This window comes from Oryctolagus cuniculus, chromosome X, assembly GCF_051225735.1.
Source record: "Oryctolagus cuniculus isolate XC-2025 breed Fujian yellow rabbit chromosome X, ASM5122573v1, whole genome shotgun sequence".
Classification (NCBI taxonomy): Eukaryota; Metazoa; Chordata; class Mammalia; order Lagomorpha; family Leporidae; genus Oryctolagus; species Oryctolagus cuniculus.
The window spans coordinates 50392921-50408333 of NC_142888.1; the positions used below are offsets into that span (position 1 = coordinate 50392921).

Below are 15413 nucleotides of genomic sequence, written 5' to 3' on the forward strand. Positions count from 1 at the left end.
GCATGAAGGTTATACATAGATGGCCAAAGTCTGGGAAACACTGCATTGAATAAAAAAAGATCAAAGAACAAAATCACAGAATCACTCTGCTTCAGAAGCAATTAATTTGGCCGGCGCCGTGGCTCAATAGGCTAATCCTCCACCTTGCGGCGCTGGCACACCGGGTTCTAGTCCCGGTCGGGGCGCCGGATTCTATCCCAGTTGCCCCTCTTCCAGTCCAGCTCTCTGCTGTGGCCCGGGAGTGCAGTGGAGGATGGCCCAAGTGCTTGGGCCCTGCACCCCACGGGAGACCAGGAGAAGTACCTGGCTCCTGCCATCGGATCAGCGCGGTGTGCTGGCCGCAGCACGCCGGCCACGGTGGCCATTGGAGGGTGAACCAACGGCAAAAAAAAAGGAAGACCTTTCTCTCTGTCTCTCTCTCTCACTCTCTACTCTGCCTGTCAAAAAACAAAACAAAACAAAACAAAAAAAAAACAAAAAAACAGAAGCAATTAATTTAAACATCATGTGGGGATTTATTAGCAGACTCTTTCTTTTTCTTTCTTTCTTTTTTTTTTTTTTGACAGGCAGTTAGACAGTGAGAGAGAGAGAGAGAGAGACAGAGACAGAGAGAAAGGTCTTCCCCAAATGGTTGTTATGGCCGGTGCACTGCGCCGATCCGAAGCCAGGAGCCAGGTGCTTCCTCCAGGTCTCCCATGTGGGTGCAGGGCCCAAGCACTTGGGCCATCCTCCACTGCCTTCCCAGGCCACAGCAGAGAGCTGGACTGGAAGAGGAGCAACCGGGACTAGAACCCGGGGTGCCGGCGCCGCAGGTGGAGGATTAGCCTAGTGAGCCACGGCGCCGGCCTTAGCAGACTCTTTCAACAATCTTTTTTTTTTTCTCTTTTGCAATCTTATTTTTTAAAATATTTATTTATTTATGTGAAAAGCAGAGCAAGAGAGAGAGAAAGATCTTTCATCCCCGGATTTACTCCCCCAAACAGCTGCAACAGCTAAGTCTAAGCTAGATGGAAACTAGAAATTCCATCCGATCTTCCACAGGAGTGGCAGGAGCGCAAGTACTTGGGTCATTACCCACACCTTGCCAAGGCACATTAGCAGCAAGCTGGGTCAGAAGAAGAGCAGCTGAGACTTGAACCTGTGCTTGGATATGGGCTGCTGGTTTCACAGGCTTCGGCTTAACCTGCTGCAGCACAATTTTGCCTACAATCTTATTTAAGCATATCTTCCCCAAAAGTCGTCCAGCTTAAAAAAAAAAAAAAAAACCTCTCTGAACTCCTTTCAACTACTGCCTGAAATGCTGGCCTACAGCCCAGTGTCAGGTTCCTCACTGTCCTCTCACTCATTCAACCCACTGCAATATGGCTTCCACCCCCTCCACCTGACTCTTGAAATGATCAGTTACCTCCTCGCTGACACAATCAATGAACCTTGTTCTGTCCTTACCTTGTTTAACTTGGCTCTCTAGGCAGCATTCAATTGTTCCTGAAAAGTTCTTTCCTTCCTAGATTTGCATACCATTCTCCTATCTCTTTGGTCATTCCTTCTTCATCTCCTTCACCGAGTCTTCCTCCTCTGTTTATCCATTAAATGATACTGCTCCCCTAATATTTTACTATTATGATCAATGGAAAAACTAATGTTTGTTTCTGGAAAAAAAATAGAGAAAGTACAGAAGAAAAACCAGAGGTTAAGCAAAAAAAAATTATGTAGAAAAATATCCTTGGGGGGCCAGCGATATGGCACAGCAAGTTAGGCCGCAGCTTGTGATGCTGGTATCCCATATGGGAGTGCCAACTCAGGTTCTGACTGCTCCACTTCCAATCTATTTCCCTGCTAGTGTACCTGGGAAGGCAATGTATGGGTCCCTTCTACTCATGAGGGAGACCCAGATGAAGCTCTTGGCTCCTGGCTCTGGCCTGGCCCAGACATGGCTGTTTTGGCCATTTGAGGAGTGAACCAGCAGATAGAAGATTGATCTTTCCTCTCTCTGTCAGTCTGCCTTTTGAATACATTTTTAAACAAATAAATCTTAAGGGCCTGGCGTTGTGGCATAGCAGTTTAAGTCACTGCTTGCAATACCAGCATCCCATATGAACCAGCAGATGGAAGATCTCTCTCTTTCTCGGTGTGTGTGTGTAACTCTGCCTTTCAAATAAATAAAAAAAAGTAAAAAAAAAGTAAATCTTGAAAAAAGAGAAATGCATTCTCTTTGGTTCTTTCACAAATATTCTGCACCATAAGGTTTCATTTTGTTTTGTTTTGATTTAGCAGAGAGTTTTGGAGATCTTTCAGTATCACCTTTTGGAATACACAAATTTATCTACTTTTTAATGGTAGCATTAATATTCTATTGAATTAAAGTTATAACTTATTTAACTAATTATTTGCTGATGTGCATTAAGTAACTTCTAAGGTTTTTTTTTAAGGTTTATTTATTTATTTGAAAGGCAAAGTCACAGGGAGAGAGCGAGAGATCCTCCATCTTCTAGTTCACTCCCCAAATGGCCACAACGACCAGGGCTGGGCCAGGGCAAAACCCAGAGCCTGGAACTCTATCTAGGTCTTCCACATGGGTGCAGGGGCCCAAACATCTGGACCATCCTCCGTTGCTTTCCCAGGCACATTAGCAGCGAGCTGCATCAGATGTGGACCAGGCAGGACTTGAACTGGCGACTATATGAGATGCTGTGCTACGCCACAATGCCGGCCCCAGCTTCCAAGTTTTATGCTATTATTGTTACTGTAAACTACTATAAACTTTAAAAATTCCTATATATAGGATTGTCAAATCAGAAGGAACATTTTTAATTCTTATGTCACCAAATTGCCCTTCAGAAGAGCTGCGAGAATGGATAGCTCCATCATTCAGGAGACTGCCTGTTTACCCTGAATTTACCCAATACCTAGTTACTTAGTTGTTTAACTTTGCTTTGCCAGCCTATAAAGTAAAAACTGAACTCTCACAATGGTTTTAATTTACATTTCTTTCTTTTTAAATATTTATTTATTTTGTTTATTTTAATTGAAAGGCAGAGTTACAGAGAGAGAGGAAAGAGAGAGAGATCTCCCATCTACTGGTTCACTCTCCAAATGGCAACAGCCAGAGCTGCACCATACCAAAGCCAGGAGCTTCTACCAGGTCTCCCACAGGGGTGCAGAGGCCCAAGCACCTGGGCCATCTTCCACTATTTTCCCAGGCGCATTAGCAGAGAGCTGGATTGGAAATGGAGCAGAGGGAATCGAACCAGAGACCATATGGTATGCCACAGTGCTGGCCCCTAATTTGCATTTCTTTAACTTATAAGACTGATTATCTTTTCTTTTACTTTTTTAGTGTTTTCTTTCTTTTTCTGATAATCATTTACATCCTTTACTTCCTTATTCTGTCTGGTTGTTCATCCTTTTCTCATTGGTTTGTAAGAGCTCTTTGTATATAAATGAAATCACACAATCAGTTGCAAAGATAGTTTTCTTCTCTTGATTTAGTTTTTTTTTAAAGATTTATTTATTTGAAAGGCAGTGTAATAGAGAGAGCAACAGAAAGAGATCTTGTATCTCCTGGCTCATTCCCCAGATGGCCACAATAGCCAGGTCTGAGCCGGACTGAAGTCAGGAGTCCGGAATTGTATCTGGGTCTCCCATGGGGATGGCAGGGACTCAAGGACTTGAGCCATCTTCTGCTGCTTTTCCAGGCGCATTAGCAGGCAACGAGTCTGGAAGCAGAGCAGCCAACACTTGAAGCATCACTCTGACATGTGATGCCGGCATCCCATGTGGTGGCTTAAACTCTGCACCACAATGCTATCCTCCTTCTTGGTACTATTAACTTATAACTTTGGGGTATGAAGTCCTGCATGAATTGGGAGACCAATCCATAGCAGGAGTCACTAACACAGGGGACATCCAATGAATAACAGAAGCTTTGTGGGACTAGCAATTGTCTTGGGACAAAAGCAGAGGAGTTACTCTGCTTTTCAAATAAATAAATAGACAGACCTTTTAAAAAATAGTAGTAAGAGGAGGCCGGCATTGTGGCATGGCAGGTAAAGCCACTCCCTGTGATATCAGCATGGTATATGGGCAACCAGTTCATGTCCCAGCTGCTTCACTTCTGATCTGGTTCCTTGCCAATGCACCTGGGAAAGCAGCTGAGGATGGCCCAAGTGCTTGGGTCCCTGTAACTGCCTTTCAAATAAATAATTAAGTCTTAAAAAAGTAAAAAAGCACAGGCTGCAGAGTCAGACAAAACTGAGTTTGCTTTCCGGCCCTGGCTTTTCCAAGTTATGTCACCAAGAGCCTGTCAACTACAGCGTATTTCTTCATCTGTAAAAGCAATAATGATCCTTACATCTACTTCATATGGTCATTGAAAGGACTAAATGAAATTGCATGTGGAGTAACAGGCATATAATAAACATTCATTAGTTGCTATTAGCTCCCTGCTCTAGCTCCCTCCTCCCTCCCACTCTCCTCTAAGCTATGTTCCTTGCTACCACCAAAGGAACAAATCCAACCACTCTGCTGCTTGAAATCCTTCATTGACTCCCCCCAACCTCTTCCCTCCACACATCATTTACAAAGTAAAATCCGAATTCCTTAGTTTGATATACATCGCAACCCCATACACACAACCCTCCAGCCACATTCAACAGTAGGCCATGACCCAGATAAAATCTGCTTTTTCATACTCCTGTGGTTTCCTGCACTGTTCACAATCAAACCCTCCCCTCAGTCCACTTCATAAGCACCCACTCCAGACTCAGGGCAAGCGTGTCCTTCTTTGTGCTTCCAGAACACCAAGCACTTCACCCTGCCCTGCCACAAGTCACACTGTTTTGTCACGCTTACCTGCTTGTCTCCCTTATTACGTTGTGAGTTCCCTGAGGGGGAGGGACTATGTTTTATTCATGTTTATAACCCTAGCAGCCAGCACCAGGCCTGGCCTCATAGATGTGTGTTGAGTAAATAGATAAATGAACAGTTTTTGGTCTAAGCAGCACTCTGAAGTCTGTTCCCCTACTACTTCTGTAGCAACCAGGATCCATACATACACAGTCCTTTACCAAACCCCACTACCGTCTGCCCCTGCTCCCAGCTGTGCCAAACACTCCAGCCAAAATTTCTGCTGCCCAGACAGTCACGGGAGTCTGGGACTAGTCCAACTAGAAGGGGTGGGACAGAAGACAATAGTCTCAGTGTAGGCTTTAACCAATGCCAGTGCTGAGATCAGAGTCCACCCCCAAATCTCAGAGACAAGTGTTACTCTCCTTATCCAGTACCTAACCTTTAGTGTAGCAAGGGGAAAACCCATCTCAAGATCATTCCTTAAGTGGAACTAGATTTGAGGGCTGCTAACACCATCCTCCTCAAACCCCGAGTAGCCAATCAGCATACACAGGCACAACAGATCTTTTTGTGGTGGCCAGAGGGGGGACACTTCTCTGAAGCTCTCTACCTTCAAAGTCATGTTCATGATCATCCGTAGCAAAGAGTAAGAAACAGTTTCTTTTTTTTTAACTTTCTTTTAATAATAATTTTGTAAAAGTCAGCAAGCAACTACAGAGATCATTTGAAAGTTGGCAAGTAAAAAAAGGCAGACAAGAAAGAGCAAAGACATCCTTTACTCCAAGATAAATACAGAGCGCAATTAGTATTCCCCACCAACATCACAAGGGAGAGCTAGCCCTCTCTGGGGTCAAGAGCACGCTCCTTTATTGTGAGGGGGACTAGACAGCATTCAGGTGTGATGATGTCAAATCTAATGGGTACAGGAACTGCTAAGATCAAGGTCTAGAATATTAGCCCTAGACTTAAATGAGGGTTTGTCACTCTTAATCTCTTCCAGGCTGTGCCGGATTCCATAGCCGAAATAGATAGCAAACCCTGGTAGAAAAACAGAGCTGTTAGGTGGGGAAGTAGTGACTTACTAGGCCTCTGACAAGAGCTCAAGAGGGAATGATTTGGGATGGGACATGTCAGAGGCTTAGTCTTCCAAGTGGATACCTACCAATCAGCATCCAGACCCCAAATCGGGCCCAGGTTCCAGCTGTCATTTGCATCATAAGGTAAACATTCACAAACATGCTCATGAGTGGGAGGAGAGGCAAAGCAGGCACCTAAAAACAAAGTAAAGGCTTCTGTGTACATATCATAGGGTGATCTGCAGAGAGGCCCATATCCTACTTGGGCCAGAATAGAGTCCAACCTCTACTCCTACTCTGTATTTCACTGGACACTCACTTACCATACCTCATGTGGGGCTCCAAGAATATGCTGAGTTTGGGAAAATGGAACCAGAAAGGAACTTAAAAGGGTCAGAGAAAATGTCTTTGGCCTGGGTACCTTTGTTACTTTCCCTTTTATGTCCAATTAAGACATCTAGTTCTCCTAGACCTCCAGGATCTCTGGAGCCTGTTCTCCCATGATTGGTTTGTTGGGGAAAAAGAGAGAGGTCACTTACCTTAAAGTGAAGGGGAGTGGAACTCTGTGGCTGTCTCCAGATGATCCCAGTAATTCCAGTAATGAGCACCAGGAGCAATACAACCACTGCAATCCACACTGGGTCTCCAGAAAGCAGTGGAACTGGCCACTGGGCCAACACCAGGCAAAGGAGAGTCAGCAATAGAGCTTCAAAAGTCAAGTTGAGAGACATCAAAACCAACTCCTGAGACCAACATCCTAAGATATTAAGCACCCCCTTCAAAGGAAGGTCATCCTCTCTAGTTCTTTCTTGGTAACCAGGTACCACATACTTTCACCCCATCGTGCTGATCTCAGAGCCACCCCCAGAGAAAAATTCCACTGCTCACCAAGCAGCGAGGAACAAACATAGACAACTTGACCAGAGAGTGTGGTGGGGATAGAATTGACTGGGCAAAACAGTCCCTGAAGGGTCAGCTTCTCTGTTCCAGGCGTCTTCTCCTCCTGCAACTCCTCTTCATCCCCAGTCTTCACCTCCTGGTCAGGCTGATACCTGAGGCAAGGATAAGAAGGCAGTATTAAGAACAACTCCTTTCTGGTCTGGCTGAAATGCCCATGAGAGCATTGCAGGCATGGAAAGCCAAGACACTGTGGCAAAAAATGACCTACATGAAGGACCTCGGTGAATGAGACCCCAGTGGAAAGAAGGGGCCATCAAAGAAGGATGTACTTTTCTCTGAAGGGAGGAGAGAACTTCCACTTTGATTATGACTTTATCTAAATACTTACAGAGTTTGTGGACTCAAAAGGCTTCTACAGCCTAGGCAGCTCATGTCAAGAGCCTCAGGTGATCACTGACGTCATACATAAGAGTGTCAATTGTTAAATTAACAACAGGAGTCACTGTGCACTTACTCCCCATGCAGGACCTCTGTCCTCAATGAGTTGTATTATGAGAGTTAACTAAAACTAGCTCTCAAACAGTTTGTTTGTGTGTGTGTGTGTGTAATTTTTTAAAAATCTTTAGTATAGAGTTGGTTTTCTGTGTATAAAGTTAATTAAAAAGAATCTTAATGGAGAATGGGACTGGGAATGGGAGAGGGAGGGGTGGGGTGGGAATGGGGGTGGGAGGGTGAGTATAGTGGGAAGAATCACTGTATTCTTAAAGTTGTACTTATGAAATTTGTGCTCCTTAAATAAAAGGTTTCTTTGGGGAAAAAAAAGAACAACTCTTAACCACTCTTAACCTTTTCCCAAGCAGCTCATTAAGTATAGGGAGGGGTATCTAGATTTAAGGAAAGCCCAGATGATGGAAACATCAGATTAACAGATTCCTGTTGTTCTTAATCCATGAACAAAAACCTAAATCACACCAGGGTGGGCGTTTAACCTAGTCATTAAGACATTGTGTCCCACACTGGAGTGCCTGGCTTTGTTTCCTGGCTCCTACTCCTTAACTCCAGCTTCCTGCTGACAAAGACCCTAGGAAGCAGCATCAGTGGCTCAAGTAGTTGGGTTCCTACCACCCACATGGGAGACCTAGATTGGGTACCCAGCTCCAGGCTTCATCCAGGCCCAGTTCTGGCCATTGCAGACACTTAGGGAGTAAACCAGCAGATTGGGCCACCATTTGTGATGCCAGCATCCCATGTTGGGGTGCTGGTTCAAGTCCTGGCTGCTCCACTTCCAACCAGCTTCTAGTCTGGGAAAGCAATGGAAGATGATCCAAGTGTTTGGGCGCCTGCCATGCTCACGGGAGACAAGGATGGAGTTCCAGTTCCTGGGTTCAGCCTATATCAGCTCATTGCAGCCGTTTGGGGAGTGATAGAAGACCTCTATGTCTCTCTGTCTTTGTTTTAAAGATTCATTTTATTTATTTGAAAGATAGAGTTGCAGAGAGTGGTAGAGACAGAGAGAGAGAGAGAGAGATCTTCCATTCTGCTGGGTCACTCTCCAAATGACTACAATGGCCAGAACAGAGCTGTTTCAAAGCCAGGAGCTTCTTCCAGGTCTCCCACATGGGTGCAGGGACTCAAGCACTTGGACCATCTTCTACTGCTTTTCCTAGGCCATAGCAGAGAGCTGGATCAGAAGAGGAGCAGCTGGGACTCAAACCGGTGCCCACATGAGATGCCAGTACTTCAGGCTGGGGCTTTAACCTACTGCACCACACTCTTTCAAATAAATAAATAAAACTTAAAAAAACAAATCACAACATGCAGAGAAAGGTAATCTCACCTGAGGATGAGAACACAGATAGCTACCAGGGAGTAAGCAAGCAGGGTCCCAATTGACATGAGGTCCACAAGATCCGTGAGTTTAAAGATGAATGCCATGAATGCTAAAATGGATGGGTAGAAAGCAAAAAATAAGAGGTATAGAAATCAAGGAATAGCAAAGTGGAAGGAGTTGCTTAAACAATTAGGGGAAGGGGAAAAGAGCATTTTTCACCTGCAATCACGCCAGAGACCACTGTGGCCAGGATGGGGGTGTGTGTGCCGGTGTGGATGCGGGCAAGGACACGGAACAGAAGGCCATCCTCTGCCATTGCGTAGATCACCCGAGGCATGGGGAACATAGAGCCCAAGAGGCTGGAGAAGAGATTGCCCAGAGTGGCATGAGATGACTGGGAGCCTCCTCCCCCAGCCTGTGGGTTTAAGGCCTCTCTGCCTCCCACCCCCACCCCAGGTACAGCCAGCCCTTTGCAAGGCATCTCTGCCTCCCCCATCCCGTACAGCCCTTTGCAGCGGGGGTAGGTTCTGCCACTGAACACTAGAACCCAAGACTCCTGACAGCAGAGGCAAACCAACATTTGATGCTGACCTGGTAGAAAGAGCACAGAGGGAGCCGACAGCCACAACGTAGCGGGCAGGGGCCCATCCGATATGGAGAAATGCCTCAGGCAAAGGGCTCTCAGGCTGCAGCAGGTAGTAAGGCATCATGAGGGTGAGTGCCGAAGAGACACCAAAATACGCCAAAAAGCAGACCAACAGTGAGATCACAATGCCCATGGGGATGGAACTCTGTGGATTCTTGGCCTCTTCCCCTACAGGGAGGGGCACAAAGTTCTGCATCAGGCAAGCAAGCTCGCTCCTCTACCGCCCCCAATCTGCATGCAGCCCGAGCACACACTGTGCCCAAGGCCCAGACACAATGAAATGCCTGTGTTACCGGTGGTAGCAATACAGTCGAAACCAACAAATGCATAGAAACAGGTAGCTGCGCCACGGAGGATCCCCTGGAGGCCGAAAGGCACGAATCCTCCAGAGCCCAGAGGGCCCAAGCTAGAGTGGAAGAAGGAATGGAGAAGGTAAGGGTGTGCTGGGCCAGCCCTGCACCTCTTGTCTAATGTCAAACTACTTAGCTAGGTCTTTAAGGCCCAGCCTGGCATTCTTCCCCATCCCCATGCCCAGTCCTTCAGCAAGAATCCCCACCACCACCCCCCATCATGCGCCCAGCTCTGCAACCCTCCCCCCCTACCAAGGGTGACTCTCTAACCTAGAGGTGTCATTGAGTCCAGTCCTGGCCAACTCATAATTCTCTTCCGAGAGCTTCCAGTTGTGCACATCCCCCTTGATGAAGCCAGAGATGATGACAAATCCGAGAACCAAAAGGTTCACCGCCGTGAACACTTTGGTTACCAGAGCCGACTCACTCGCCCCCAGAGCCAGCAATCCTGTTGGAGAAACACAGGTAGGACCCTAAGAAGCTCTAAGGGCGAGCTCTGTTTCTCTGCTTGCCTCCCTGAGATATGGGGCAAACCATCCTCCCCAGCTTCCCTTCTTCCCCGCTATTATCTTCTCCATCAAGCCCTTCTCAGGCCCAAGCCCCATCGTCATCCCTGGCAGTAATGATCAATCCCCATCCCCTGCACTAGACCTTGCCCCTCGCCTCACCAGTGAGCAGCAACACAAGTCCCATAGCAAAGAAGTCTGGGTACTCTGCAAGGACATGGGGCACATGCAGTGAGATGGTCCCCTTCAGAGTCTCGGAGATGTGATTCCCAATCAGGTTGTCAAAAGCAGAGCTCCAGGCCCGGGCCACACTGGCTGTACCTGGTGGAGCAGAGAGAAACACTGGGTCAAGTTCCCTGCCTTTCCTAGAGCAGTCTCACACCAATCCCTACTCTCTAAGGAAACCAGGACAGAGGTGAGTAAGAATGAACAATTGCTCCATGCCTTCAACCCTCCCAGACCCCCAACACATGCACAAGGTTCAAAAGTATTGAGGTCCTGTAAATAATAAAGAGCATTTCTGCTTCATCACATCCCCCGCCCCCTCCCATTTGTTGGCCCAGGGCCCATTCGCTGGCTGTGCAGCTCCCTCCCTGCCCCACCATCTCACCGATGACATAGGAGAGGATGAGGTTCCAGCCAGTGGTGAAGGCCCAGAGCTCACCCACAGTGACATAGCTGTAGAGATATGCAGAACCAGAACGGGGCACCCGGGCACCAAACTCCGCATAGCACAGCCCAGCCAACACAGAAGACAGAGCAGCCACCAAAAAGCAGATCACAATGGAGGGTCCTGCTTTATCTTTGGCCACCTCACCAGCCAGCACATACACGCCTGCACCCAATGTGCTGCCCACACCTAGGGCCACTAAATCCACAGTGCTCAGGCATCTGGCAAGGCGAGTCTCTGCCATGCCTGGCTCCAGCGTACGTCTGCGTACCAGCTTTTGACCAAATCTGCGAAGTGCCTGCCACAGCATTCTAGCTGGAATTGAAGAGGATGCTAGGATCTGGTGAAAAACAAGACAAAAGCCCTTCAATAGGGCTCATTAGCCTTCAACTCTCAAAGTGAATTACAAAACCCACTCTGCCAAGTCTAGGAGCTCTGGGGTAACAGCCAGCGGCCATCCTGAAGGGATAAAGGCCACTTTACCTCTAACCTCAGACGTTTCATATGCCAAGTAGGAATCAGTCTCACACGGGTTTGAGAAGGACCAATTTTCGCAAAGGCAATTGGAAACCACACCCCCCCACACACACACAGCGGATTGGCTGTAACTTAATAGGGTTTATCCTAGACCCCAACCAAGGACTCCTGAGACCTAGCATGTCTGCTCCTTCACCTGAGATCCTCGGGAGTTAAACAGAACTCAACTCGGAGCAGGCTAGGAACTCTAGGGAGGACCCCCTTCCCACATCCAGTGTCCACTGGCCCTACGCAGTGCTCTCCCCAAGGACAGCCAACAGCCACAGCCCCGGACCGCCCAGAGGGCCAGGCGGGCTGACCGCTACAGAACCAAAGTGAGCACCGACTCCACTCCATCCCTCCTCACCAAGCCCGCAGCTCTGGCCTGGCGCTGCTCTAGTCCAGAGGAGTAAGCAAATGTTCCCCTACTTCCTCCCGCCCTGCTAGCCAGACCTGCAAGCATCAACAGAGAGGCGGGGCTTCGACATCTAAAGATTTGGAGACGCGCCCTGAGAGGGCCCCCAGGGCAGCCTGAGATCGCCCGCACCCTCCTCTCCACCTAGAAGAAGAGGTTCCGCCCGATGCTCCCAGACTCAGCTCCCAGGATTTTATGCCCCCATCTAGAAACACTCGGGGGCTGGAGTGGAGACGGGAGCTCTTGGTTCCCGGGGTCGGGGTCTCGGCAGCAACAGGTCACGGCCGCGTTGATGCAACTGCATGCCATGGTTGCCACAGAATCCTAGGTATGCCCGGACCCTCACAGGCCCCCCTCCGACACACGTGTCGGCCCCAAAGGCTTACCAGAGAGCCGGTGCAAGCCCAGGGAGCGGAGAGTCTCGGATCGGGTTCGGGTAGGCTGAGTTCAGCCGAGTTGGGTTGGGGCTGCCTAGTTGGGTGATTCTAGCTTCAAAGCTGCTGCTTAGGGTCGTTGCGCGCCAAGCGGCCCCTTATATACACCCAGAGGCGGGGCCGGTAACGTCATGGGATCCCACCCCCAATCCTCCTCCCCACACAGACACACACACAACACACCCAGGCGGACGCGCGCGCACACACACCCTCCTCGGCTTCTCAGCTTTGCAGAAGGGATTGCGTGGGCCTGACACACCGCTTCCCACGGCCACTGAAAGCCTGGCGTGGCGGGCAGCGAGAAAGCGCAGGGCAGCCTTTGCCGTTTGTCTCGCTGGTCAGACAGAGCAGGGCGATGAGAGGCTTCCCAGCAAGAGATCCCACGGGATTTTCTACCTTTCTACCTTGTTAGGATCAGTGACTCTAGATAGGGATGCGAAGGGCGGGGGGGGGGGGGGGGGGTGCGCCGAGGAGGGGGGTGGGCCTGGATGGGTGGAGTGGGCTACAGCAGTCTCCACCTCATGCCCTCTCAGTCCTCCTTATCTTTCTTGTGTATTCGAGATTCCCTCATCAACAACAGCAGCAGATAGGGAAAGTCCTCTGACCGCAACCTCTCGGCTTCTCACCCTCAACTGTGGAAGCCAGAGAATGGAAGATGGCTTCAAGCCATCTGTGCCCAGAAAATTAACCCCATCTCAATGCTAGGCCCCAATCTCTCCAGCTGTTTCTAAGTATTACGCTAGCACACCGGAAATTCGAGGAGGGAGTTTAATTCCATTTTACTGACGGGTAAGCTGAGGTTCACTGGCCCCACCTCCCAACATCATTATTGTTAACCACCACCACCACCACCCCCCACTGAAGAAACCTGGACTGTTGAAATTCAATGCCTGCCTCCCAGAGTGACCATACCTCATTCAAATGCACAAGAAGAGGAGGTGGGGGTGTGAGAAAAGCCAAACAGGAAGAATCCGCAGTGGAGAAGCTGGCCCTTTTAGGCTGTGAGTTCCTAAGAAACAGAAGTGGAGCCGAGGAATCTCGGAAGGATGGCACTGGGTCATCTGGCCCGATCACCTGTTACTCATAAAGGAGCCCCAAGCGCCGTGAAGGTGTGGTGCTCCTCTATCAAGACATCTGGGGCATCAAGGACCAGCCCCAAGAGCTTGCTTTCCTTTAGTGATCCATTATGACTGTGTCACCCATGAAAAGAACCCTTTCTGAATAGTTAGCATTTTCAGCATTTATTGAGCACTGATTTCCTGTAGCCATGAAGAGACACAGAATCCCTCTCCTCCTGGTCTTAAGGATCTAATTAGGGAGTCAATGCTGCTGAGCTAGTATTTATATGCACGTTAGGAGTGCAGTATTTAGAATTATACGTAGCTCACATTTTGAGTTCAGCTACTATGGTCTTGAGCAATTTACCTAACATCTCTGAACCTCAATTTCTGAATGTACTATATGACATAGGCAGCGAAGTAGTACGGAACTGAGCCCCACAACAATATACATATTTCACAGAGTGGTTGGGATGCTTAGATGAGATTATGAAGCCAAGTCTGCCTATCTGGCAAATGGGAACTATGTGATAAGAACTGGATCCATATGCAGAATAAGGTATTAGTGTATATGATAGTAATCTGGGTGGGGGTCAGTGCTCAGCTGCCACTTACAAGGCTGACATTCCATACGGGAGCTGTGGTTTGAGTCCCAGCTACTCTATTTCTGGTCCAACTGTCTGCTAATGCAAGCAGCAAGCAATGGATGATGGCCCAAATGTTTGGGCCCTGCCACTCACATGGGAAACACAGATAGGTTGCCAGCCACAGCCATTGCAGACATCTGAAGAGTGAACTAGTGGATGGAAGACCTCTCTCTCTCTCTCCCTCTCTCTCCCTCTCTCTCTCTCTGCCTTTCAAATAAATAAATATTTTAAAAACTTGGGTGCTTCTGGCCTCAGAATCAGCCCTTAAGGCACGCGGATCTGGCTGAAAAGCCCATGAGAGTATTACAGGCATGGAAAGCCAAAACACTCTGGCCAAAAAAAAAAAAACCTAAATGAAAGATCTCCACGAGTGAGATCCCAGTGGAAAGAACAAGTCATCAAAGAAGGAGATACCTTTCTCTGAAGGGAGGAGAAAACTTCCACTTTGACTACGACCTTGTCTAAATATGATCAGAATTGGTGAACTCAAAAGGCTTCCATAGCCTTGGCAACTCATGACAAGAGCCTAGGATGATTACTGACGCCATAAACAAGAGTGTCAATTTGTTAAGTCAACAACAGGAGTCACTGTGTACTTACTTCTCATGTGGGATCTGTCCTTAATGTGTTGTCCAATGTGAAGTAATGCTATAACTAGTACTCAAACAGTATTTTTCACTTTGTGTTACTATGTGGGTGCAAACTGTGGAAATCTTTACTTAATGTATGCTAAACTGATCTTCTGTATATAAAGAGAATTGAAAAATGAATCTTGATGTGAATGGAAGGGGGGGGAGAGGGTTGCGGGTGGGAGGGAAGTTATGGGGGGGAAAGCCATTGTAATCCATAAGCTGTACTTTGGAAATTTATATTCATTAAATAAAAGTTAAAAAAAAAAAAACTTGGGTGATTGGATTATGGGATGGACTGGCAAATTGATGATGTAAATGTTCAAGGAGAAAAGTCATCAGCACAAACTGATTGTATAAAGAAGATCTCTTGTAGTATTAAGTAGGGGAGAGAGGTCGGCAGGGACTTAAGCTGAGCCTTGAAAAGGGAAAGATGGATGAGTTCTGTACCAACAGAGAGCAAAAAGTGAAGTCAGGGGCCCACGTGGAGAGGAGGCTGGCAAACACAATGTTTGTTGGGAAGCAGCGGAAGGTAAGGTTGAGTAAATGGATGAGCTCCTTCTTGGAGTAGTGAGTGTATTAAATGTATTACTCAAAATGTAAACAATACCCCTTGAAAGCCCTCTAGTCATGTGGTTGGTTCCCCTGGCAACCAGCGCCCATCCTGAGACTATTCAGCCCCCAGCTATCAGTCATACATTAACATACAAAAAGACATTTAGTGCTTTGGAGATTCCAAGGATTTTTAGGAATTCAGCCCCAGGAAACTGGGATGGAGACCTCATAGGTACAATTTCTTTTACACCACAATCTCAGAGATAAAATCTATATGCCATAAAATTCACTCTTTTTAAAGTGTACAATTCAGCAGATTTTGGGATAGTCAG

At 47.7% G+C, this 15413-nt stretch overlaps 1 protein-coding gene across 9 annotated transcripts; it reads right to left on the reverse strand.

The window, feature by feature from the left end:
* Positions 1–5505: 5505 nt before the first annotated feature.
* On the reverse strand, positions 5506–12318 carry SLC7A3 (solute carrier family 7 member 3). 9 transcript variants are annotated; one of them, XM_089324289.1, is made up of 13 exons: positions 12145–12318; positions 11099–11167; positions 10768–10835; positions 10320–10478; positions 9922–10099; positions 9595–9707; positions 9247–9469; positions 8875–9014; positions 8662–8764; positions 6813–6976; positions 6464–6630; positions 6011–6119; positions 5506–5886 (listed from the first exon to the last, which is right to left on the reverse strand). In XM_089324289.1, exons 4-13 carry the CDS (start codon positions 10342–10344, stop codon positions 5762–5764), a joined length of 1347 nt encoding a protein of 448 aa, XP_089180415.1. In that variant the 5' UTR covers positions 10345–10478; positions 10768–10835; positions 11099–11167; positions 12145–12318; the 3' UTR covers positions 5506–5761. The 9 variants fall into 9 exon arrangements, with proteins under 9 accessions (XP_089180415.1, XP_089180411.1, XP_089180413.1 ...); XM_089324285.1 differs by adding an exon at positions 11711–11796 and having other exon boundaries at positions 10768–11167; positions 12145–12315; XM_089324287.1 differs by lacking the exon at positions 11099–11167.
* Positions 12319–15413: the final 3095 nt, after the last annotated feature.